This window comes from Catharus ustulatus, chromosome 7 (assembly GCF_009819885.2).
Source record: "Catharus ustulatus isolate bCatUst1 chromosome 7, bCatUst1.pri.v2, whole genome shotgun sequence".
In the NCBI taxonomy this organism is placed as follows: Eukaryota; Metazoa; Chordata; class Aves; order Passeriformes; family Turdidae; genus Catharus; species Catharus ustulatus.
This window is the reverse complement of record NC_046227.1, coordinates 29718567-29741964: the sequence shown is the minus strand read 5'-3', so window position 1 is coordinate 29741964 and position 23398 is coordinate 29718567. Positions and strand designations below refer to the sequence as shown.

Sequence of the window (23398 nt, the reverse complement as noted above, 5' to 3'; positions counted from 1 at the left end):
TGCTTGAAATAACTAATTTTTCTCCTCCCCTTGCTAAATAATTAAATTGTTTGCAATGCCTTTACTACAGCTTGACAATCAAGCCACAAGGTTTTCATCTGACATTTGGAACACAGAGATGAAACTTTGGCGAGAATCACCTATTCAAACCCTGGTTAACATTCTTTACTTATATCAGCCTTCTCAAGGAAATCTGAAGGTTTTTTGGCTGACAGTCCTCTCTTTTCACCTACCTTTTCCACTCATTTGCTGCTTCCCAGGAAACTTTACAGAGTACTTCTGTAGAGGTGCATCACATTGAGACCCTCTGATGGGGAAGCAGACATGGTTTTTGGTTTGCACTCAGCTGTCACTGTCCAAACAGACTGATGTACTTGTGAATTGTGAGGAGAAATATTCTATTTTACCTCTGTGTTAGAAAAACTGAATGAGAACAATTTTGTTCTTGGAATATATGAGGAAAAACTCACTGTGGAAACAATTCTGGCTTTCTATACTAAGCCTATATTTAAGACATCATGTCAAGGGTATAGGAATAGTTTTTCCTAACCATAAGCAATTGCATCTTACTAAGTATGGGAACTGTGTTCTGGGATCTGAATTTTATGATCTGAAGCTTTTCTTGCTTACATTTTTTTTCCAAAATGAATGTTGCAACACTTATGGACACATTTCACCCCTGTGTTAGTAAAACTGAAAGTGAATTATTTTATTACTAGTCCAGATCACCTGTCTAAAGGGGAAAAAAAAAAAAAAGGAAGAAAACTTTGATTTTTCTTCTCCCCTGTACCCACTTGGGTAAAAATCCTCATAATGTATGGGTGGCATGAAAAATACACTGAAGAAAGGTTGCCAGGATTACTTTCCAAGGGATGGCTCTTTAATGCTGAAAGCAAGAACATATAATGGAGAGAGATTAGGGGGGACGAGAAAAAGAGAGTTTTTTAAAAAGAAATAATGTTGTGATAAACCTTTCAAAATCTGTTTCAAACCAGATAAGAACAATTTAGGAGTTAAGAGATGAGAGCTTTTAAAGGGAAAGAAGTAAAGAAGTGCCTCTGCTCTGTCTTCAGCCGCACTGGGAATCCTGAAAACAGCGCTTATTGGAGATGTAAAAAAAAAAAAAAAAAAAAAAAAGTTTTTTTATTCTTTTTTTTGTGCTTTCGCCGTCAGAGGAGCTGGAGTGCCGCTGTGGGGATCCCGCCCAGCCCAGTCCCGAGCGCTGCGGCCCAGCGCGGCGGCCCCGTTGCTGAGCGACCGCAGCGGGGCCGCCGTGAGGGCCGGGCCGGGCTGGGCCGGGCCGGGGGGCTCCGGGAGGGCTGGGAGGGGGAAAACCGGGCTGTGCCGGGATTCTGGGAGGGCTGACAGAAGGAACCGGGCTGTGCCGGGGCTTCAGGAGGGCTGACAGGGAGAGCCGGGCTGTGCCGGGGCTCCAGGAGGGCTGACAGAAGGAACCGGGCTGTGCCGGGGCTCCAGGAGGGCTGACAGAGTTAACCGGGCTGTGCCGGGGCTCCGGGAGGGCTGACAGGGAGAGCCGGGCTGTGCCGGGGCTCCGGGAGGGCTGACAGAGTTAACCGGGCTGTGCCGGGGCTCCGGGAGGGCTGACAGAGTTAACCGGGCTGTGCCGGGGCTCCGGGAGGGCTGACAGAGTTAACCGGGCTGTGCCGGGACACTCAGAGGGCTGACAGAGAGAACCAGGCTGTGCCGGGGCACTCAGAGGGCTGACAGAGTTAACCGGGCTGTGCCGGGCTCCGGGAGGGCTGACAGAGTTAACCGGGCTGTTTCGGGGCTCCCTCGGGCTGTGGGAGCGCAGGTCCGTGCTGTGTGTACAGCGATGCCTTTTCCAGCCTCCCGCAGCTGTGATGGCTTTGCCCCGCATCCTTTGGTGCGCTGAGGTGTGCGAGGAGCCCCGAGACACGAGGAGGGATCAGAAAGCCCGGGTGTGACAAGGACAAGGGCGATAACCGGGTCTGAGGGCGTTTGGGGTGAGTTTCGCCGTGGGTTTCACAGCGCTCTTGGTGGCTTCACACACACACACAAAGTCTCAATAAACACAGCTGTCCTGGAAAATTTAAGAACGTCAGGTATTCAGACATTCCAAGACCTTAAAGATTTGCCCTGTATTTGCCCTTTGAGCAACACACAGTGTGTTATTGAAATTGGTGAGCCATGATGGCATCATAACTGTAAATTATTGAAAAGGTTACACCAGGAATCCTTTGAGGAGACTTATGTCTCCCTACACTTTTCCAACCTTGTGTTCCCAATGTGTAATGCTGACCAGGAGAAGGAGGGTGGCAGTGGTATAAATTAAAGTTGAAGAACACAAGTGGAAAAAATGTTATGTTTAGAAATTTTTTCTGCAGTGTTTTTGTCTGAGTTTGGTCTTGCTACCTCAGAAGAAATTTACTGTAGTGTTTTACAATAGTGCAGCTCCTCTTACAGGTTTCTCTTGTGAGTGGAAAATTTGTGCTTGGAGTTATTGAGTGGAAAATGTTATGAAGGCCAGGGTCCTGGTAGCACATTATTTTAAGCTTCTTGCTTATTTATTATTTAATACTGCACAAAGCCATAAATCAAGACAACACTTTATGAGCTTGAAGCACCTCTCAGGTTGTGCCTGAAAGATCTAAAGCAGACTGGAAAATCAAACAAATACCAGAGATGAGACCATAAAATGTAATGGGGGAGGTGGAGTAATGATTCGGCTTTGAAACTGTTGAGTGCTGCCTGCTTGAGGGCTGAAAATCCCAGCATGGCTTTTGAATTCACTACTTGTTCCAAAAGTATTGTGTCTTTTTCTGCATGCAGTTCTCCAGTTCATACAAGAGCCAAGAGCTCTGCATGCTGTATTTACAAAGATAATTTCTGGTGGATGGATTGTGTCTGGTGTGTTTATTATGTAAAATTTGCACTTGTCATTAGAGAAGTTTATGTCCTCATAACTCTGCATTCTTAACGCAGGATCTGTAATGCCCTTATCTTTCTGTGTTTACAGTTATCTTCACTGAACAAATAACCCAGATTATGCTATCCAAATGAAAGATTCAAATGCCAGTTTTCTTATCTCTCATATTAATATTTTAAAATTTTAAATTAATCTGCAAGTTAACTACTCTACACCCAGGAGAGATTGAAAGAACATCACTGCAGAAATCAGTTCAGATGGTGAAATTAACAGAACCTGCTCTCTTCCTCTCTGCTGGGGGACATGAAGGAAGAGAGATGTTTTACACAAAGGAAAATGTCCCCAGCAAGCCTTAGAACAGATGCCCAAAGTGCTAGGCCTCACAGTGGGAGTGAGGTTTCCTGGAATTATTCTCTCCTTGTACTTAGCATACACAGAGTAATCAGGGAAAAAAAGTAGCTCCCTCTCCTAAATGTTTTTAGGCAGTTTTAGGCAACAGATAGTACCAGTGTGAGAGAAGGTATTTTGATCATTATGTTGTTTTTGTTTCACCACAAGCACTGAGGAATTTCAGTGCCACAGAGAGCCTGTTTCTGTCCTGACATGGACCTGGTTCAGTCAGCCTCCCCAGGCATCACGGTCACTCAGGGCTCCTTCAAGAAAGTACCCAGTGTCCTGAGCAGCCTCGTGGAGGAACCTGAAAAAAGACATGCTGTCCCCAATCACCTGCTGGAATCAAGTAAGTTCCTGCTCTCTGGCTGTTCCCAAACTTGTGGCATTTCTAGGACACACTTGCTGTTAATATTTTGAAACTCCCATCCTCTTGCTTAAATTGCAGCTTCCTGAGAGCCCAAATTATGGGAGGGGTAGCCAGGAAAGAAATAGTGACTGTGCTGTTCCTGGCTGATCCTAAAGTTTTGGAGTGGCTTGTTGAAGCCATGATACCAAGAGATGAACTGGTGGGAGGATGGGTCTGTTGGGGTAGTGGATGGTGCCATAACTTTCCATTTATAAATTCATGCCTGCTTAAAAGGATAAATAATATCTTTATTCTTTTTTTCCTTGATGATAAATCATTATAGCATAACTAGACTGCATCAATGTAAGTACCACTCATCATGTGTGTTTCTGGCATCTTTTTCTCCCTGTTTTGTGATCTACAGAGATTTATTCAGAACGTCAGAGGAGCAGGGTTGTACAGGCTGAGCCTGCTGTGTTACACTATGGAGGATATGAAGTTGGAAAACATCATCAACAGATGCTGGTAAGTCTTGGGCCAGGGATCCCCTCGGGACTCATAAAAGGACAGCAGAATCTGAGTTGACTTCTTGTGGTCATGAGGCTTTTGTCCTGCAGAGTGCTCTAAAAAGCAGCACTTAAATTCAATGGTCCTGCGGTAACAAAAGAGATGAGTATCAGTCTGTGAGCATCACCCCCCTTTATATTCCCTGTTTCCCATGTCTGATCAGTGTTTGTGATATGTGACTTGCACATCATGATTTGCACATAAGGATTTGGGCTTTCACTCCACAAGGGGTTTGTATTCAAAAATGTCCTCGGACTGTCACTGTGTCTGCAAACATGTTCACTGGTGGGAAAGTTTTGAAAGCACCTCTGGTCTTTTGCCAAGAACAATTTATTCTGAGAAAGGAAATTCTGTGCATAGGTTTGATTGCCTTTCCTTGTGAATGGTTTGGCTATTTCCTTTTCTGCTCTCTGCTTTCCCTTTGTCTGCCTTTGTTATTCGTGTTTTTAGTGTGTTGAGACAGAGGTTGGTAGTTATGTTGAACTAGGTTCTCTGAATATAATGAAAGTAAACAAATGCAGGAGGTTTTGCAGGCTGAACTGTCACTTTCCAAAAGTCTGCTGGTTGTACACCAAAACAGAACCATGAAGTATCATGTAATTCCTGTTGTTTCAGTTGTCCCTAAAAGTGATCAATAAATTGTTTGTTTCAAATAAAATATTTGTTCCTTTTGGTTTCCTTGGTTTAAAATCGTGACTTGTTTCCAAAGAACAAAAACATGGGATGTAAGGTTTGCATCCTTTTCTTTTAAATTCAGAGTATATTTAGAATTATTTCTGCTAAAGTAAAAATTATTACTTTTTTGCTATGGAAGGTTTTACTAAATGTACAGCTGGCATTCTTAACTGATTCTTTATATTGTAAAATGTTTTGTGGTTTTTGTATTCTTTTGTTCTACAGAAGCTGATAAATATTTCTACCAATGCAGTAAACCTCCACATAATACCACCCCAGACAATGTATTTTCAGATCAAATACAACAAAACAGTAAGTGTCAGAAAGTCCCCACACTGCTCTTTGCATGCAGCACAGGTTTTGTGCCATATAAGCAGCTTTTACATGGCTTCTGTTTTGGGTCATTTTCTAGCACCGGCTTGTCCCTGGTTTGTCCCTTGTGGTTACTGTTGATTTTTGCCCTGATGAATGGAGGTATTACTATGACTGCATCCGAATTCACTGTGAGGTGAGGATTGATTGCAAAAAATAGTTAGAGTTGTAATGGAATGAAACAAGTATTAGAGCATGATGATAATGATAAAGATAGAGTTAATCTTCTAGAGACACATAGATTTATTCCCAGTGAGTCTTGATTGGAGTATTTAACTTAAAGCATTAAAAATTTTTCTCTGTAAATATCCCAGAACAGTAGGCAAGATTATCTCACTTATTCTGCTATTCTCTGCCAGTAGATCAGTCTTTGTGACACACTGATGTAATTAATGTCTTAGCTGAGCAGCTCCAAGGAGCTCTAGAGAGTTGCATAAAGTATGGAAAGACAGAAGGATACTGAAAGCAGGTAGAATATTAATGTTCTGAGGAACAACACAGTGATAATATTGAAGATGTTTTATGCCCACTTACTGGCCAACTACTAGAGAAACTTTTTAATTCCACAGTAGGCTGAGAGAGTTGGAGCTGTTCAGCCTGGGGAAGAGAAGGTTGCATGGAGGCCTCATAGCAGCCTTCTAGTATCTGAAAGGGCCTCCAAGGAAGCTGGAGAGGGACTCTTCATCAGGAACTGTAGTGATAGAACAAGGAGTTATGGGTACAGTTGAAAGACAGGAAATGTAGGTTAGCTATTAGGAAAAAGTTCTTTACTATGAGGGTAGTGAGACACTGAACACTTGCCCATGGGAGTTGTGGATGCTCCAACCCTGGCAGTGTTCAAGGCCAGGTTGGATAAGGCCTTGGTGATCCCAGTCTATGGGAGATGTCCCTGCCCATGGCAGGGGGTTGGGACTGGATGATCTTTAAGGTTCCTTCCAACCCTTCACATGATATGATTCTATGATTTATTGATTGTAAGATATAAATATTTGCACTTTGTTTGTTTGTTTGCTTGTTTGTAGGGAGGTGATACCTTAGTTGTTCCCATGCATGCTTACCCTACCACAAATGTTGTAGAATTTCCATCATTTATAAATCTGTCTGATGTACCGATTGGTCAGAGGTGAGTTGAGGACACACGTTTGTCTACATTTTGCGAGACGTCCAAACCCTGAAAAATCCCATTTTCCTCTATTCAAACAACATAATGTCTTGAAAGCCTTAAGAAACTCAACTACCATCTGGACTGCAAAATGATTCTGTATATGAACTGTTTCAGGTGCATTTTCACTGTAAAGTAACTACTGTGCAAGGTAAACATACACAAAGATGGGGCTGGGTTTTTCTGCTTCTTGTATTTAAAAGTATTTAATGAGCTAGACTTCATCTTACTTTGTCTGTTGAATGGATGTAGCCCTGACTGTTCTCATGAAATAATCAGTAATAGTTGTTAATAGGAACTGGGAAGGGGAAAAGGAGAAGGCAGATTCTGTTTATTAGGGCCTAGTTGTGCAGTGTATTTGTTATATTAGTTGTAAATAAGGTAATTTGTGTTAGTGTAAAGGTTTGATGAATCCTAGGAAGTGAAAGTCTTAGCAGCTGGTTTTGTCTTAACCTATGAGTTGAAAGCTACTCATGAATTTTACTGAAGCACAGAAATATGAATAAGGAAAGCACATACAAGAAACATGCAAAATTCTGCAGTAAAAATGAACCCAGCATTGCAGAGTAACATTTGTGTCTTTTTGTTTGTTTGTTTTTCTAATCCTCTTTAGTCTGTTAAACTTCACTGAATCATAACATTGAGAATTTTTCACAGGACTGAACATAACTCCTGATATTTTGGGGCCTCAAGGCACAGTGTGATTCTGTTATTTGCTCCATTTTCATGCTGGAGTATACAGAATTTTCATATTTTCAGAATACAGAGAAAATACTAGAAAGAGACCAAAATATAATTTTAAATAATGGGAACTATTTTTTCAACACATCAGGAATGCTCAAAGATACTCCTGAGGAAATTTGGAAGAATTCCTGAAGACAAAGTTTGTGGTTTCAAACCTTAATTTTTACCAGTATTTTTCATCATTAAACTATTTAAAAGTTTCTAAAAATGAAAGCTTTCTGAGATAGCTGGTATTTTACAGAACCCAAGAGAATTTTGGCTCAATCCATAGCCCATGAAGTCAAAGGAAAAATTGTCTTTTACTTCCATAATGCAGGATAAAATCTATATTTACCACTCACCATTCTCTTTAGGTACAGAAGGACCATCAGGCAACAGGTGGCATATTTGGTTTGTTTTTAAGGCACTTTGGTTGCTACTCAAGCTGCACTATACCCTAAAACCAATTGCCTGCCCAGTCTGCCATGGCATCTTCTTTGTGAACAGGCAGAGAAAAAAGAGCATGGCTATTATTGCTTATTTCTTTAGGCATTTTAAAATGTGCTTTCTAGAGGAACACTGTGTGTAATATGCATTCTTTGCTAATCAGTAGGGTAGGATTTCAGTCAGAGAATTGATAAAAAACAGAAATAAGCCTGTGTAAATGGGTCTTGATTTGCAGGGTGATGAATGGTGGTGCACCAATGCTTTTGTGTTTCATTTGGTTGTGAAAACACTTGCATGCAAAGCCAAGACAGGTTCAAAAGATGTGTGCTAATACTCCTCACACAACCTGCATGAGACATAAAGGGCTATTCTGAAAGTTAGTACCCAACATCATTATTTCTACAGTGGTTAAAGTTCAGTCATTCTGCTGTGTTGAAGTTTTCAACACTTTCTTTTCTCATTTCATGGGAAAAGGCTGATTTCTGTTTCTGTACTCATTGTTCCTCCAGTTTGCATTGTTTGACTTGCTAGATATTACAGTGTAAGAATTTGAGGATGGGTATAAATAACTTCCAAAAAGTAATTTTTCTTTTTTTTCCATAATTAAATTCTTTATGGGTAGGAGAAAGTAATGTCCAGTATTCAAATCAAGAAGTAGCTCTTATTTCCTGGGGGGATGAAAGATCTGAAATATATTGCTATTTTGGAATGGTGAGAAACTGTGAATTTCACATTAATACCCCACCCCTCTGGGTAATTTAGTGTATGCATGGTATGTACAATACAATTTCCCAGCTTGTAACTGATGAACGACTGTACTTTGATTAATTTAATTTTTCTTTTATCTCTTTTCAGTAAGGAGTATGTTATCCCATTGCAGTGCAGCTGTCCCATAGATTTTGAATTCCACATTGATATTATTCAGCCTCACAGAGCCTTCACTGTCCAGCCAACATTTGGTAGATTGACTTCTCTAAAATTCTAAATGTTAAATCTGTATTTATTAAATGTAGTTACTTGTGACAGTGTATTCAGTGCTGTACAGAAAAAACCTCTGCCTCAGGCAAAGCTTTTGCAAGTAAATGCTGCCAGTCATTTGCAGCCTCATGGCAAATAGACTTCTTGGCTGTGAGTTCCTTTAGGCAATGCCCAGCTGTGACAAAATGCCAGCTCTGACAAAATACGGGATATTCCAAATGGTCCGTGCTGCCTTTATCTTCACAGAAGAATATCCCTGAAAAAAGGGTAATCCCAGTAAAACTTGAGTCAGAAACTATGGCTGAAGGCCATCTGAAAAGCACTAAAATGTTTCAGCTCCTACTCAAAGCCATTGTGCTCAGAGCAGTCATAGTGTCATAGAATCCCTTAGGTTGGGAAAGGCCCTGAATGTTTAGGGATATGAATGGTGGTTAAGGTGGTTGAGAAAATAATGGAATGGGTAGTAAGGAAATAAGGTCAAGCAGAGAGAGGTAATGCATCAAATCCAGATGAGTCCCCTAGCTTGGAAAAGCACAGAGGAATGTTTATAAATGTTTTGCCCATGAAAGCAGAAAGTGCCAAAGACTTAAGAACAGCAGATGCAAGTGCAGAATTTCTACATATAAACAGGTAGTCATTTCCACAGCAGTATGAAATATTATAGCCCTAGTGTCAAATCTCTATGCTATTGCAAAATATCTTCTGTTATCTGGCAGCAGATGGTTTTTAAAAGATGCTTTGAGACCTGAAAGATTTTCCATGCCTACTGCCATCCACTCAAGCAATTAAGTTGTTTTTAAAATAAAAGTAGCCTAGAATCAATTCCAGCACACTTAAGTGGGCTCATGATATATGGACTCTTACTGGTTTTTTTTCCTCTAATCACAGGAATCATTCCAGGCAATGGAAAAGTCAAAGTGACTGTCAAGTATTCCCCATTTGAGTATGGAACAGCACAAATGGCAATGCAGTTACGGATTTCAGAGTTTCAGTCAAAACCCTATGTGTGTGTATTCACAGGAACATCAATACCACATCTGGCTCTGAAGTATGTGTGGCTGACTGGTCTTTGAGGTTTTTGCCCAGTTCTAAAAGATATTAATGTAGTAGGATTTCATACAATTTTGCTATGATCATTTTAAGCATTGGTTTCCATGGAGACTTAAAATGCACTGATGTAATTCTATTGTTGTATACATGTATCTGCTTTTTTACACGGTTGGTTTAGAACATCCTTAATCTGTATGAAATGAAGCAAACAAAATAAATATAATGAGACGTTACATATCCTTCAAGAAATGTTGAGCATCCTCAGCTTCTGTCATTCCTACCCATTATTCTTATTGTTGAGGCCTTGCAAGATGCAGGAGGTTTTAAGACTTTTGGGCTGTACTTAATTTTTTTGTGAAAAAATTGGACTTACATGCCATTTAGAGAGTACTTATGAAAGGAATATGTATCTTTCTGACATCTAGAAAAGACTATTTTGATGAACAACAAAGTCATCCAGAGAAAAAAGCTGTGCCTGGAAAACCTGTGTTGTGGAGGAGAGGCCAGTTCAGCCAGCTACAGTCAAAGCCTATTCAAAAACTAAAGGTGTGAAAAGATAATAATTACAAATAACTTTTCTGGGCTGGAAATCTTCCATGTGTCTTTTTCTTCCTATTAATTTATATCTCATAGGAAATTGAATACCAGAACCTCAGATTCCCCACAGACTTGTCAAATCCGTATGCTGTAGCTACTGTTTTGATTCAGGAACCAGGCAAATTGAAGTCAAAGGATATAAAAGAAGGTAAAGTAATTAAGTAGCATATACTTGGTCTTAGCATTATTTGTAGCTCTGATGAAGAGCTTGGCCTCAGAATTGCTGATGAGACTGTTGTTTCTGTGAGAACTCTCACATTAGCTTTAGGTATTAATGGATACTGTTATCTTAATGGATGGTTTTCACAATTAAAAATCAAATCTAGACTGGGGTGTGATATGGCTTTCTGGTGTTCCTGCAGCCCTGTCCCAAGGTAAAGAAGGGAAAAAATCCAGACAGATGAAGGATGCTATATTTCAACAAAAAGTCAAACAAAATGTTCAGGAGGAGGAAGCAAATCATCTGAAGTGGTGAGTGTTAGTTAACCATGTTAATTAACCATGTTAACAAGATTGGGATTTGCTTAACCAAGGCCTCTATGAATGGTGTATGCAATATCCACTAGTGCAGAATGCTGCCATTTCACATCCTGATATGTTTATTTTAAGCCAAAATTACTGTTGTTTTATTTGGTTGTTTTTTTCCCTCTCCTGCTGAGAGCAGGCTCAGTAGTAATCCATGTAATACCCAATGGGGACTTTGCCTTATTGTTCCATCAAAAAGGAACCTGCTGAAAACCTGGTTCACCTAACCTGGTTCTCAGGCATCTCATCTTGTGCACTTAAGGGCAAAGGAATATTTTTTCATGGTTGTCAATAAATCCAGGCTAAAATGAATAATAGAGTAAGGGCAGCATTACACTTGGAAGTGTTCAAAAACATGTGCTGATAGATTTGGACATAGTTTAGTGGAGTGTTAGGCAGTATTAGGTTAATAGATGGGTTCAATGATTTTAGAAGATTTTTTCCAACCTTAGTGATTTCATTATTCCATTGTACATCAAATGGTGCAAAGCAGAACACAGTTGAATCTGTAAGCACATCATGGTTTCATTTGAAATCCACAGATCAGCTCATACACTGAATGTCATGGACACCTAGGCACCACAGGAGGAGGGGAATAGGTCTGTTAGCCTTTGAGTAAAATAAACTGTGCATTAAGAAAAGCATTTTTCTTGTCTCCACTGTAAATGCAGGCAAGTTCATAAGGGAAGTGAGCCAATATCTGTGGAGTTTAAAAAAGAGATTATTGAAAACAGACAAAGGGAAGAAGAACAATACAAGGTTAGTCTTCGATGTTTTTTCCGTAAATTTAAAATCAAATTTATACTTTCAGATTATTCAGTGCACTGTGAATTATATCAAGCTCTCTGCATGTTCAGTTTTTCTTCATGAATCAGTGCAAACCTGTGCTAGTTGTTACTGCAGTCACATCTTTATTGTGTCTGTGCATCACTGTTTCAGGGGTGTTCTTATATTGAAGGTAGAGAGAAGGGGAAGGTATTACCAGAAATGTGACAATATTTGCCCAAATGAGCAGATTTGCACCCAGCCACCCAAACTCATCAGTGTGCCACATTCCAGCATAATCCTGTCAGCACTAATGCCACATCCAACATTCTGTTTGTACTGTACCTCTGAGGAGCTGCTGTCCTGGATGGCTCACATTCCAAGATCTAGATCCAGTCAGTACTTCCACACAGAGCTATGGGGAGATAATTCATCAGGTTGCACTTCTGCATTTTCACCCTTTCTCTCTTTGGTGTCTCCCAGTCACTGTAGACTGCAGGTCCTCTTCCATAGCAGCAATAAACAATACTTGGTAGCAGGAAATATTTTTCCCAGGGTGTCACAGCCCTCAGGGACATGTGGAGCCTGTTCCTCTTATCCTGCCTCCTGAGTATTCAAGTAGCTTCTGACATCCCACTGACTTCCAACTGTTTGTGGGAGTGAAATTATTTTTACATAGGGTAAAGGCTTGATCTATACACTGAATTAGGCAATATAGAACATTGTATTTAATACTAAAAAGAAGGAAATTAGTGAAAAAATATCTAAATTGTGAGATTGATGTATCACTGAATTAGATGTATGATACGGCTATGCAAAGCAAACCATGTTTCATTAGGACAGAGATTTGATTGAAACTCAGACCTGAAAAGACATTTTTTCATTTGTTTGACTTGCTTAAGGGTTGCAATAATCACACCCTAAAAGAGAATGAAGTCTGTGTTTTGTTAAACACCTCCAGAGTGTTACATTGTGAGTTTCCCTAATTGTAGTGCAGGAAAGAATTCATTGCAAGCTTTGTGCTAATGTGATTTTTCTTTAAATTAGCTCCAAAGAGGAGATCCAATCATAGAACAGGAGTTTCAGAGGGGTGAAGTAGAAGTTTCCTTCAGACGTGTTACCCGGCAAGTTGACCAGGTTTGTTCATGTTTTTATAACCTGCTATATGCATGCTAAATTATGACCTCCCAAACTAACAAATAGCCATAGGTGTTTGACACTGAATATTTTCCTCCTGATATTCCTATTTCTTTGTCAGTGCCTTATTTCCCATTTTACTTTTAGGTAGGGCAAGCACTCATCTTCTAATGTTCTGATCTTATATGAGAGTCAAGTGGAAATCTGCAGGCCTAACCTGAGATTTGTACTGCTTGTTTCTGAAAGATCTCTCAGGAGATTTCTCATGCCTCATTGTAAGGTTAAGCATATCACAAGATTTCCAACCTTTACCTGCAGGTCAGATTGGCAGAAACCTTTCTGGTACTTTGGTTTTTTTGCCTTCTCTTTGGTGTCTTTCACTCTTCTTTGGGTATATGCAATTATTGGAGAAAGGATACAGGTTTTGCTGGGTGCCTGATTTGATTCCTTACAGCTATTTCAACTTCATGTCTGTGCAAGATAAAGTGTGTGTTTGGTAGAGCCCCTGTCCATTGTCTCTGCTGTCCAACTGCCCATGGAATGCATCAAAGTCATAGTCTGTGTTGGTCATTTGTGTGGGTGCAGACCATGCCACATTATCTCTGCATTCCCTGTGCTACATCTGCAAATACTTGGTGATTACCTCCCATTAAGCCCTGCAGTGAAGGCTTCTGGTTAACTGCCAATGCTGCAAATATTTTCACTGGACCTAATTTCAGTATTTAGAAATAACATACAGATTCAGGCCGAAGAATGGCTTGGGATGGAGAAAATTTCTCCCTTATCTAGTTGTAAAAAAGGTTGTCCTTTTTCTTTTCTGTTTCCTTTTTTTAAAAATACACTGTGCAGCAACCAAGTGTCCATCCCACATTTGACTTGCTCCATAATAACCCTTGGGACAGCAGAAAGAGGATGTTCAGGAAATTCCAACAAGCAGCATACAAGGTAAAGTGAACAACCAGAATGAAGTGTGAGGGCATGACACCTGGGAAACAGCACAAAAGGAGTGGAGTGCAAGAGTGTTCACAGCTAGTAGGGATTTGGTAGTTTGATAAATATGCCCCTGCCTCATCAGGAAATAAGGATCTGGAGTGAGTTTTGTATTTAACTCATCTTTCATATTGCAATTGATACTAAACAAATTAAATTCAGATTTTTTAAATATAAAATACTTCTGTACAAAAAAGATTTGAAATATATTGCACCCAGTTTTGGGCCCCTAGTACAAGAAACACTTCAATAAGCTGAAGTGAGCTCATTGTAGAGCTACCAAGATGTTCAGGATTTAGAGCACTTACACTATAAGGAGACACTTAACCTGGAGAGGGAAAGTAGGGGGAGAGAGCAGCACCTTCCAACTCCTCTGTGGTTACTGATATTGGGGGATCTTTGCAATGGTGCATGATGGGAACATGGGAAACAACAGGTAGAAATTCAAATAGGGGAGGTATAGACCCAGAAACTAAAGACCAATCAGTAAAATAATTTATTTCATTTGGTTTAAATATTATCTTGCATTACCACTGCTCTTTCCCCAGTAAATCTTAATGTAGCAAGCAAGGTGGAAATGGCCTGTTCTTCCAGTGTCCAGTTTGGGTATTCTTCAATCTATTAATAATATTGAGGTCTTGAAATTAAATGCTCTTTTCTGAATTGTACAAATAAAGAGGTGACTAAATTTCCCCATCTGGTATTAACACCTAGGATTCTTCATTTTTACCCTGTAGTGTATGGGCAAAAACACAATGCAGGTTGTTGTTTACTCTCCTCATTCTCAGAGCCAAAAATATTCATATGGCCCTGGTTAAATGATTGTTCACCCTCTATTTAATCTGTATATGCCAGTAAACACAGCTAAAGGATTAGGACCTAGAAAAAAAAGAAGTCTGATTAACCTGTAAGACTAAATTAAAAATTTAAACTGTATTTATTGTGCCATGTCATTATAGAGTTGAGATCTGTTCTACATTTTTCCTTCCCATTTTCTCCTGAACAGAAAACTATACTAAAAATTCTAAAACAGAGATGTCTAAGTGAGCTCTGGAGAATAAATACAGGTGTAACATATACAGTATTTCTATGGCTGTAAATCTTAGAGTGTTTGACTTAAATTTGAAAATCATTCTCTCAGGTTTTGGTTCAGATTCGCCTGAATCGTTTATTGCTTCTGCTCCGTGGACTGACCAGGGAGACCAGAGGTCTGGAGGAAGGGTCTGTGTCTGGTAAGGATTAGAGGAACAAGCTGATATTTTGGCCATGGGCTATGATAATTCAGGTTGGGCTGCAATGTGTCAGGTGCATTACATATAAACATAAAGACAGAGTCCTTAGAAAGGAGCCTTCCAGAAAAAAACAGAAGTGTGACAAGGTAGAGGCATAGAGTGATTTGGATTGGATGGTCTTTAAAGGCCATCCTGTCCAGACTCCCTGCAATGAGCAGGGATGTCTTCAACACTCAAGAGCAGGCTGCTCAGAGCCCTGTACAGCCTGACCTTAAACGTTTTCAGGGATGGGACATCCACCACCTCTTGGGGCAACTTGTTCCAGTGTTTTACCATCCTTGTTGCAAAAACATTTCTTCCTTACATCTAGTGTGAAACCACCTTCTTTTAGTTCAAAACCATTACCACTTGTGCTATGGCAACAGACCCTGGTAAAAGGTAGAAATGGCTGCAGTCAAGGTGCATCTACTTTCTGTACACATTATTTACCATGTTTAAGAAATGTGTTTAACTCTTCTTAGGAACCTTGCAGTTTATCTGCTTAATGACAGGGCAGAAGCTGTGGATACTCCATATTGGGACTGCTCAAGGCCAGGTTGGGTGTGGCTTTGGGCAGCCTGATGCAGTGATGGATGTTCCTGCCCCTGGCAGAAGGGTTGGACTAGGTGATCTTTAAAGGTCCCTTCTAACCCAAACCATTCTGAGATTCTATGTGTAGGCCTGAGGAGCAATGAAAGGGCAGACAGGAGTGTGTGAGAGACAGGGAGATGAACAGATCAGGTGGAGCCCAAGAGGTAAAAGTCATAGGATGAGAGGAGCTTACTGCAGGGGGTGGAAGGGGGAAAGACATCTGAATATGAAGAAAGCAAGATGTCTGAACTCAGTGAAATGAGACAGTAGGAACCATGAGACACATTGCCAGGTGGCCAGTACTGGGTTGAGTTTTTGTTCTCATTGTTTTCTCATAGAAGTGTTTTAATCAATCACTTTTTTTTTTTTTTTTTTTTTTTACACTGAAATGATAGTGCTAGTCTGGAAAAGTGACTTGTTGTTTAATATTATAGAAGAAAACTGGCTTTGGATGGGAGTCACAGTTGGGTAAAAGGGAGGCAGAGAAGAATTTGAGTCTATTTCCCACTCCATTGTGAACACACACAATTTGACAGCTCCTGAGACACACTGTTCTATATTAGGCCTTTTCCTGCTTCTGCAGAGAGGCCTCTGACTTGTCTCAGCCTTGCTGGAAGGAGTGGGCTGAAATGTCTATTTGGGAAAGGGCAAATTAAATCTGTCTGCTCTTCAAGGTACTGTGCTCTTATCTTGTAGATGTGACATTTAAAGTCTTTAGGAAGTATTAACTTACTTTTTATATTAAAATTACTAGACATCCTGGTTTAAGGGAAAGGTAAATACATTTTGTGGCTTGATTATTTTTCTGAAACAGTGTATTAAGATATATTACAGAATCTTAATATTTGTTTTCCACTTATGACAGAAAGCAGGAGTTTCAGCAAAGCAGAGAAGAGTGAAGAACATAAGGACTTTTCTTTCAGCATATCTGAAGATCGTATATTGCCTTTTGCATTCCCCTTTTTCAGTTCCCGTAAACTAGACAGTTATCTGGTAGGTACATTAATTCAAATGTTAGTCAGCCCTCTAGATAGAGTTTTGTGGAAGACATTGACTCCAGGGTTGGTAGTCCTTTTATAAAAATTTCACAGTGTGACTGGTGTTCTGGGGTTCTGACAAATTAATTCAGGACTTCAGATTTACTAAAGGTTCTGCTGAAAACAGTAAAAAAAAATCTTTTAATTCTCTTAATTGTATCCTAAAACTGTGAGCAATACGTTAATGTTCAGAGTTAGCTAACATGCATTTTTCAGAAGAAAAGAAAAAAAATAACTGAAATGCTGGAGTCCAAGAAAGAACAGCAGAAATATCAAACTATATAAAATAAATACTTGCATAATTATTTCCATATGTTTTCAATTAGCTGTGCTCACGGATTGCTGCCAATACAAAACAAAATGCCCACCATATTACTGGTTTTAAACACTGTTCTGTTTCAGGCACCTGATGCTCTTGGCCTAGTTCCTATTGAATCTGTAGATGTGAAAGTTGAACACGTTCTTCCTTTTTACGACTTGAAGGTGAGTCAGTGCAGCCCCCTCATGTTTCTCCTACCTGTCCAGTTAAATGTTTTCAGCCTGATTCAGTGGCCTCTGCACAGCCCAGTAAGTGTTGCCTTGATAAGGCTGTATGATTAGCATGTTTTATTAAAACCAAATCTCACCAGTTTCCATAAGTGACCAACTCATAGCCAGCAATAGCCCCTCTTTCCAGACAGAGATGAATCACCTCAGCTGAAATTATTGTATCTCAAAGATCAAAGCCCTGGTGAAGTATGACTTCTTGAAGCTTTGGTTATATATGTTCTTGGAGAATGTTCCAAGTGTCTTTGACCATGGAGATGTGATGTATCCACGAAAAAGCCAAATGTTCCAGTCCATTTGTGAGTTAACTGAAAGTGATTATTGTCATTTCCTGCAGCACATCTTTTTTCTTTGCACTTAGGTTCCTCAGCATTGCAACATTATGAAGTATCAGCCATTTTGTACACACTATGCAGCTACAAGTTACAAACCCGTAAAACTTCCCCGACCACTGAGGCAAGGAGCTGAGGTAACAAAGTCACTCTCAAACCTAAAAAAAGAAAATAAAAAAATTCCACAGTTATTTGATCAATTTTGTCTCAATATTTTATACCAAAATATTTACTATGCTCTGAAAATCTTTGATGTCTGTGTTTTTCAAGGATGAACTGATTGAATTAGCTCCTTGTCCTGAGGTGCAGTTCTCTCAGAGGACAGAATTTGACAAAAAAGCAGCAGAAGGGGATATTAGCCTGGTAAACCTGGTTCCTCCCCAAGCTTTAGTCCAGCCGACAGAGAGGAACCCTCTTCGCATTTTTGTAAGTAGGAGTTGACTTCCATAAAGAACCTAAGAAAGGAACAGAAGTGTGCTTGTTTCATCAGAAACCTGGTGTGGAATGTGTAGGCAGTTTTCTTACTCAGATTGGTTATAAAACTACCCAGAGTGAGAGTAATCCTTCATGGTGCAAGCTCTGATAGACAGGAGTCACAGAATTCATCCCACTGAGAGGGGCACCATTTCAGTTTAGGGTGGGTTTTGATCAGTTCAGGGGAGGGAAGATAAGGCAAAATTGCAGTGATAGCAGAGAACTGGAGACTCTTCCAGTCTGACACTCCACAAATGATCAATAATCATGGGATTTCTGGGAACATCATGGAACCCCTCCCTCTTCTCCATTTGTTTGTCCATTTGGCATCTCAGTCCATCTGTAGTGTCACATTCTTGCCCCAGTATGTAGGACAGGTTCAGTCTTTTCTTGCTGTTCAGCTAGGTGACTACAGATCTGCCTAATCCTTGGGTAAACTAAAAAAAGTGAAGTCAAACTCTGCTCACATTGCATACTGCTGTCTTTACAGTTTCTAGGAGTCCTCACAGCATCTCAAACCACGTTTCCAAGTTATTAGGCACAGAGATTCAAAAAAATCACTGGCACTTGTACGGGAGAGTTTTCTGTTACTGTTGTCATGTAGATTATGCTACTTGGCACCAGCTGCAGGAGGTATTTCCCACAGTGCAGCACAGCCTGGAGGTCCCCAGGTGCCTCTGAGGCAGGGACAGCTGCAGGGCTCAGTGCAGGGCTGTGCATGGGCACAGGCAGATGTCCCAGCCAGCATGGCACTGTGCCTGCCTTGGATGGCTCTGGCTCCCAGCCCTCCCTGGCTGCAAGGGACCAGAGCCCACTGTGCCAGTCTGGTGACCTTGGCAGAACATCTATGATGTAGACTTGTCCTCCTCACATGCAGCCAGGACTCCAGTGCTGATCAGATCCTCTGTGCATCTCCTGTCACATCAGTGTAAGAGCCAGGCACAGCTTGATCCCACACTACCCTGCCCTGGGCTTTATCCAGAAACAGATGCTAGTGCAGGGAAATGGATGGCAAAATGTTCACTGGCTTCCACCATAGCAAGTCCATTTTCCCTTCTTGGATTCTGAACTATTCAGAGAATCAGCAATGGATTTCAGAGTAATTAGGCAATAATTTTTTCTTCCAGACTTGGAGACAACATCTAAATTGCTGTATTTTAGACAGCAGAGATCATGAATAAATCAGACAAGATTGTAGGATGAGGGGAAGATACAGAAAATAAAGGATCATACCAAACAGAACAGTCACAATGAGACAAAGCTGTGAATCTGGGAAGACTATATTAGTTGTAAGAACTTAATTCTCATTAATTTGTATAATTGTATAAAATAATCTCTTCATTGTTTTTAGAACCCCACTCCAGGATTAGTTCAATTTTTACTTCCTTTGGCCTATTGTGAATCAAATATTGAATATCATCTTTGTCCTCATCCAAAATACACCATTACCAAGGAATGTCCCAAAGGATCCAGTATTTCAGTCACACAAAAGAAATTTCTGGATCACAAGGTATGGCCTTTTGGGTTTATTTCATGAGTGCCTGTTTTGGGTATGCTCTTCCTGAGAACTTGCTCTAAGGAATCAAAATGGAACGTGGAGTCATTCTAGATAGAAGATATTTCCAAATATAAATTATGCATGTAGCTAAATAGTCAGTACATGGATTAGAATAACTAATTCCAGTTAGGCTTTATCCATGTCTCTTATTTATGCCTAAGTGTTTCTTTGCTCTTTCCATGGGTTCACTGTTGTATTTTCATGTCCTTACAGTGATGGAAGGATCTTTGGAATATTCAGCTCCCCAAATTCAATTCTCAGCCAAGATGGTCTGTTCTGCAAGCCTCTCTCTCCAAAGCATTATGTATTAAATAATGATATCAGTGTATCACCTATCATTTCAGGAAGTGATTTGTGGAGTAATGGAATGGAGGAAATTCTCACCACTGGAGTATTCCACTTTTTTTAACATTCCCACATTGACAGATACAGCATTTAGGTAAGAAAGAATTTGAATATACAGTGCCTCTATCCTGAACTAGTTTCTGCTGCCTGTAACTATATTGATCAGTCACTAGTCCCACAGATCGAAGTGGGTCTACAGGTGGAATTAATTGCTGCTCAGAAATCCAAAACCAACAGAAAAAATTCCTACTGAACTCCTAGAAGGGTGGGTTAAGAACAATATCATTAGAAGAAATGCCAAGCCCAGGAAGGAGAATTCCTGAGAGCTTGTTGACTCAGTCCTAGAAGACCCCAGGAGGTAGTACAAACTCTGTCTGTCTGTTTAAATTCTGGACACTTGCACCCAGTAGCCAGCATCTCTCAGTCTCACATTCCCTCATATCACAGCAGTTTCTAGATTTTTTTTCCCCACTAGATTTTCCACGAATATTTAAAAATACGTCATCTTCATTGTACCTGCAACTGCTGTGAAGCTTCAAAATATGAAAATACAATTAGCATTAATACATTAAACTAATACCATTTCCATCACAGGGATCCTTACAGTTTAGATATGCTTCCAAGAGATGTGCCACCAGTGCTGAATGACTTACCTGAAAGAGACAAAGAGAACATTATTGACCAGTAAGTTTGTTCTCTATTCTGTACATGGTGTTATTGACTGTGTCTAAACTACTTCTATAGATGTTTCAAAACCTGTCCCAAGAGATCCTCAAAGGCAAAAAGCACAAAGTCTCTTTTGCATAAACCATACTTTTGTTGTTATGGCTAAAAAATGCTCTCAAAAGGATGAAGGCAAATTGTTCATCATCTTACTAATTTTTAGTGGGACAGATGAAGCTGAGTTCAACATGATTCTTACTCCAGAGATGGTGAAAGCTGAATTTCCACAGATTGAGGGGGAACTCTCAGGAAAAGATGAAGAAGAACCAGCAAAAAAAGAAAGGTAGGTGTTTTTTAAAATTAGGAGAAAGGAATGAAACCTGAAGTCAAGCATCCCTTTCAGAATTGCATGGAAAGTCATAATGAGATGTTCTAGGGGCTCCTAGAGCACAGCCACAAGTGGGATGCAGATCTAGTACTTTGAGCAAATTTGCACTGCACATTCAGTCACTGCATTTTACTTCAGAAAGCAGCTGTGAACATGATGCACTCGCCTGGATGTCTCTCACTATGGTTATACCAGTATGATCTAACACTTGAGGCAGTTTGCTTTCCCAGAAATGTTCAACATTCTTGGACCATTCTTTTGCTTTTCATTGACCTTTTTGGTTACATACTTATTACTGCTGGTAGAAAAAGCGCTCTTAGAATTTGCCCCTGGCATGGTGCTCTTTTCTCTGGCTTTTCTTAAGAGTGTTTCATGTTTGCTCTGCCTGAGCTTCACACTCCCCCAGCACACATCACAGCAGGCAGTGTGGGTGACAAGTGGCTGCAGAGCAACACAGGTGAAAGTGCTGAGTTCCAACCTTGGAGCAAATGAATTCATTTCTGTCCAACAGTTGTCTCCTCTTTAAAGTGGTCATGATGTGGCTTAGATACCGGGATGTGCAAAATAACATCAGAGAGATTTAAATGTCTTCTTTACTTTTAGAGGGGGATAATTTGATTTCCCATTTGATATGGGCATTTGAAATTCCATTCAGCTGTCAGCCATTAAACTTTAAAACAGTGCTGTATATTGTGAGCTCTCTGACAAAACACTGATTGCTGTCTAGTGATTACTACAGCACTGACTGAAAAGAATTTACTGTAAAAATGTAGATGTGTTGCAATCAGTGCTGGTTTTTACATTTTTTGACACTGGTTGTCAGAACATGGGGATTTGGGACAGCTTGTGTAACTAGAGTGACTTCTTTCCTCCAAAGTGATACAGTGCTGGATGGAGCTATTCCTGCACGAGTCATTTTATAACCTTAAGTTTCTTTCTTAAATCTTAGATGTTTTCAGAAAAAAAAAATGAATTTCATGTTAGACAACTTTGAATATTGATATTTACTTGATGAAATCTTCCCTGTTATGTGGGTTTGTAAAAAGGGAAGTAAAAATTTCTTAGCAAACAGTGAAGTCCCAGTCCTTTATGTTGTCACTGAATGGTTCTTTGTTGTTACTGGATTGGTGTTTCAATAGATGACAGAGAGCATGTTGCTCCTCTACAGCAGTTTCAGCATTTTTGTTCTTGAGGAAAATCAGTTTTTCATACAGCTGCTCTTGTTCTGGCAATCACAGCATGTGTTCTTACATGGATAAAATGTAATACTCAGTCAGTTGTGTTTACCTGTCAGATGGTTAACTTTTCTAACTGGCCAAGAGTTAAGTGTTCTTTCCACAGTTTCACTACTTTTCCAGTTCTGCATAAGTAATTGAATATCCTCTGTGTTAATTATGAAAAAAGAAATCACGAGTGCCTCTTTCTTTGGATTTTGAAGACATTCCTAAATAGTTTCCCTGATTATTATAAATACAAATAATGCTTTAAATTTCTTGCAGAGACTCAGGCAAAGGTCCAGATGGACATTTTCAACTCCCGAACAAGATCGGAGAGAAAGTTCAAAAACGTCTGGAGACATTGAAGCAGAAAGCACTTAATAAAACCCTTATTCTGGGATAAGAGTAATTTTACAAAGTGCATGGCCTGGCCCCACTTACCCTGTTAATGTATGAGGCCTTCCCTGTCCCAGCTACATTTACTTTTGTTCAATGAGGTCAGCAACTTCACATACAAAGAGAAGAGAACCACCAGTAATGCCACCTCTATCAAGGACTCTCACTGTGCCCTCTACCCCAAACACAATAATTACTCCAGTGAGAAACCTCAGCCTTGCACCTGCTTGTTTGGTTGTGGTGTGAAGGACCAGAAAACCTCAGCACTACCATGTATTTACAGCCCACCGTTTTCAAATAAAATGTGAAAAGACCTCATGACCAAAATCTTCTGATTTTGTTTTTTTAATTGTGACCTGTGCTTGAATTTCTACAGGTAAGTTGTTAAATCTCAGACTTGACAGTAAACCATACATTTGATATTTTTAAGGAAAAGGAAGCCTTGAACACCATTACTGTCTGCAAAGACAATGTCCAAACAACTCTCATTAGCTGTTCAGGGATTTAATTCAGTGCACAGGTCTTGGCAAAAGCATGCATGGGTTGAGTGAATGAACTGCAGAGCCTCATGAGAAACCTATAATGCTCTGGATGTATTTCCTAGGAAAGGAGATTTCCCAACATATCATCTTGCAGCTGAGATGTCTCCTTCTTTCTTGTCAGCAAGCTGGACTTCAGACAAAATTGTTTTCGTCCATAGTGGATTGATTGCTCATTTTCCAGAGTGGTGCAAGCTGTTTGTACTGGAAAGCAAATCTGCTGTACTAAAAGGCGTGGAAATTGCAACAATACACACTACATTCCTAGAAGCCATACTTCTTTCCAGGCATACTTAAAGTCCCTAAGAAAAGAAGTTTATTTCAGAGCCTGATCAGTGTAGACGAGCTGTAAAAAGCCCAGGGAGATAGAAAATGGGAAAGCAGGTTTAAAAAGCTGCAGAATAGC

At 40.1% G+C, this 23398-nt stretch overlaps 1 protein-coding gene across 2 annotated transcripts; it reads left to right on the top strand.

Annotated features, from left to right (window-relative positions):
- The first annotated feature begins 1239 nt into the window (after positions 1–1239).
- CFAP221 (cilia and flagella associated protein 221) lies at positions 1240–22839 on the top strand. Of its 2 annotated transcripts, XM_033065387.2 has the most exons (25): positions 1240–1273; positions 1848–1985; positions 3467–3647; positions 4072–4172; positions 5115–5201; positions 5302–5397; positions 6284–6384; positions 8449–8552; positions 9460–9619; positions 10047–10167; positions 10255–10366; positions 10581–10689; positions 11415–11502; positions 12556–12645; positions 13495–13590; positions 14777–14867; positions 16363–16490; positions 16937–17017; positions 17442–17549; positions 17683–17838; positions 19238–19396; positions 19789–19883; positions 20384–20473; positions 20676–20795; positions 22340–22839. In XM_033065387.2, exons 3-25 carry the CDS (start codon positions 3512–3514, stop codon positions 22458–22460), a joined length of 2550 nt encoding a protein of 849 aa, XP_032921278.1. In that variant the 5' UTR covers positions 1240–1273; positions 1848–1985; positions 3467–3511; the 3' UTR covers positions 22461–22839. The 2 variants fall into 2 exon arrangements, with proteins under 2 accessions (XP_032921278.1, XP_032921277.1); XM_033065386.2 differs by lacking the exon at positions 1240–1273 and having other exon boundaries at positions 1469–1985.
- The last annotated feature ends 559 nt before the right edge of the window (positions 22840–23398 follow it).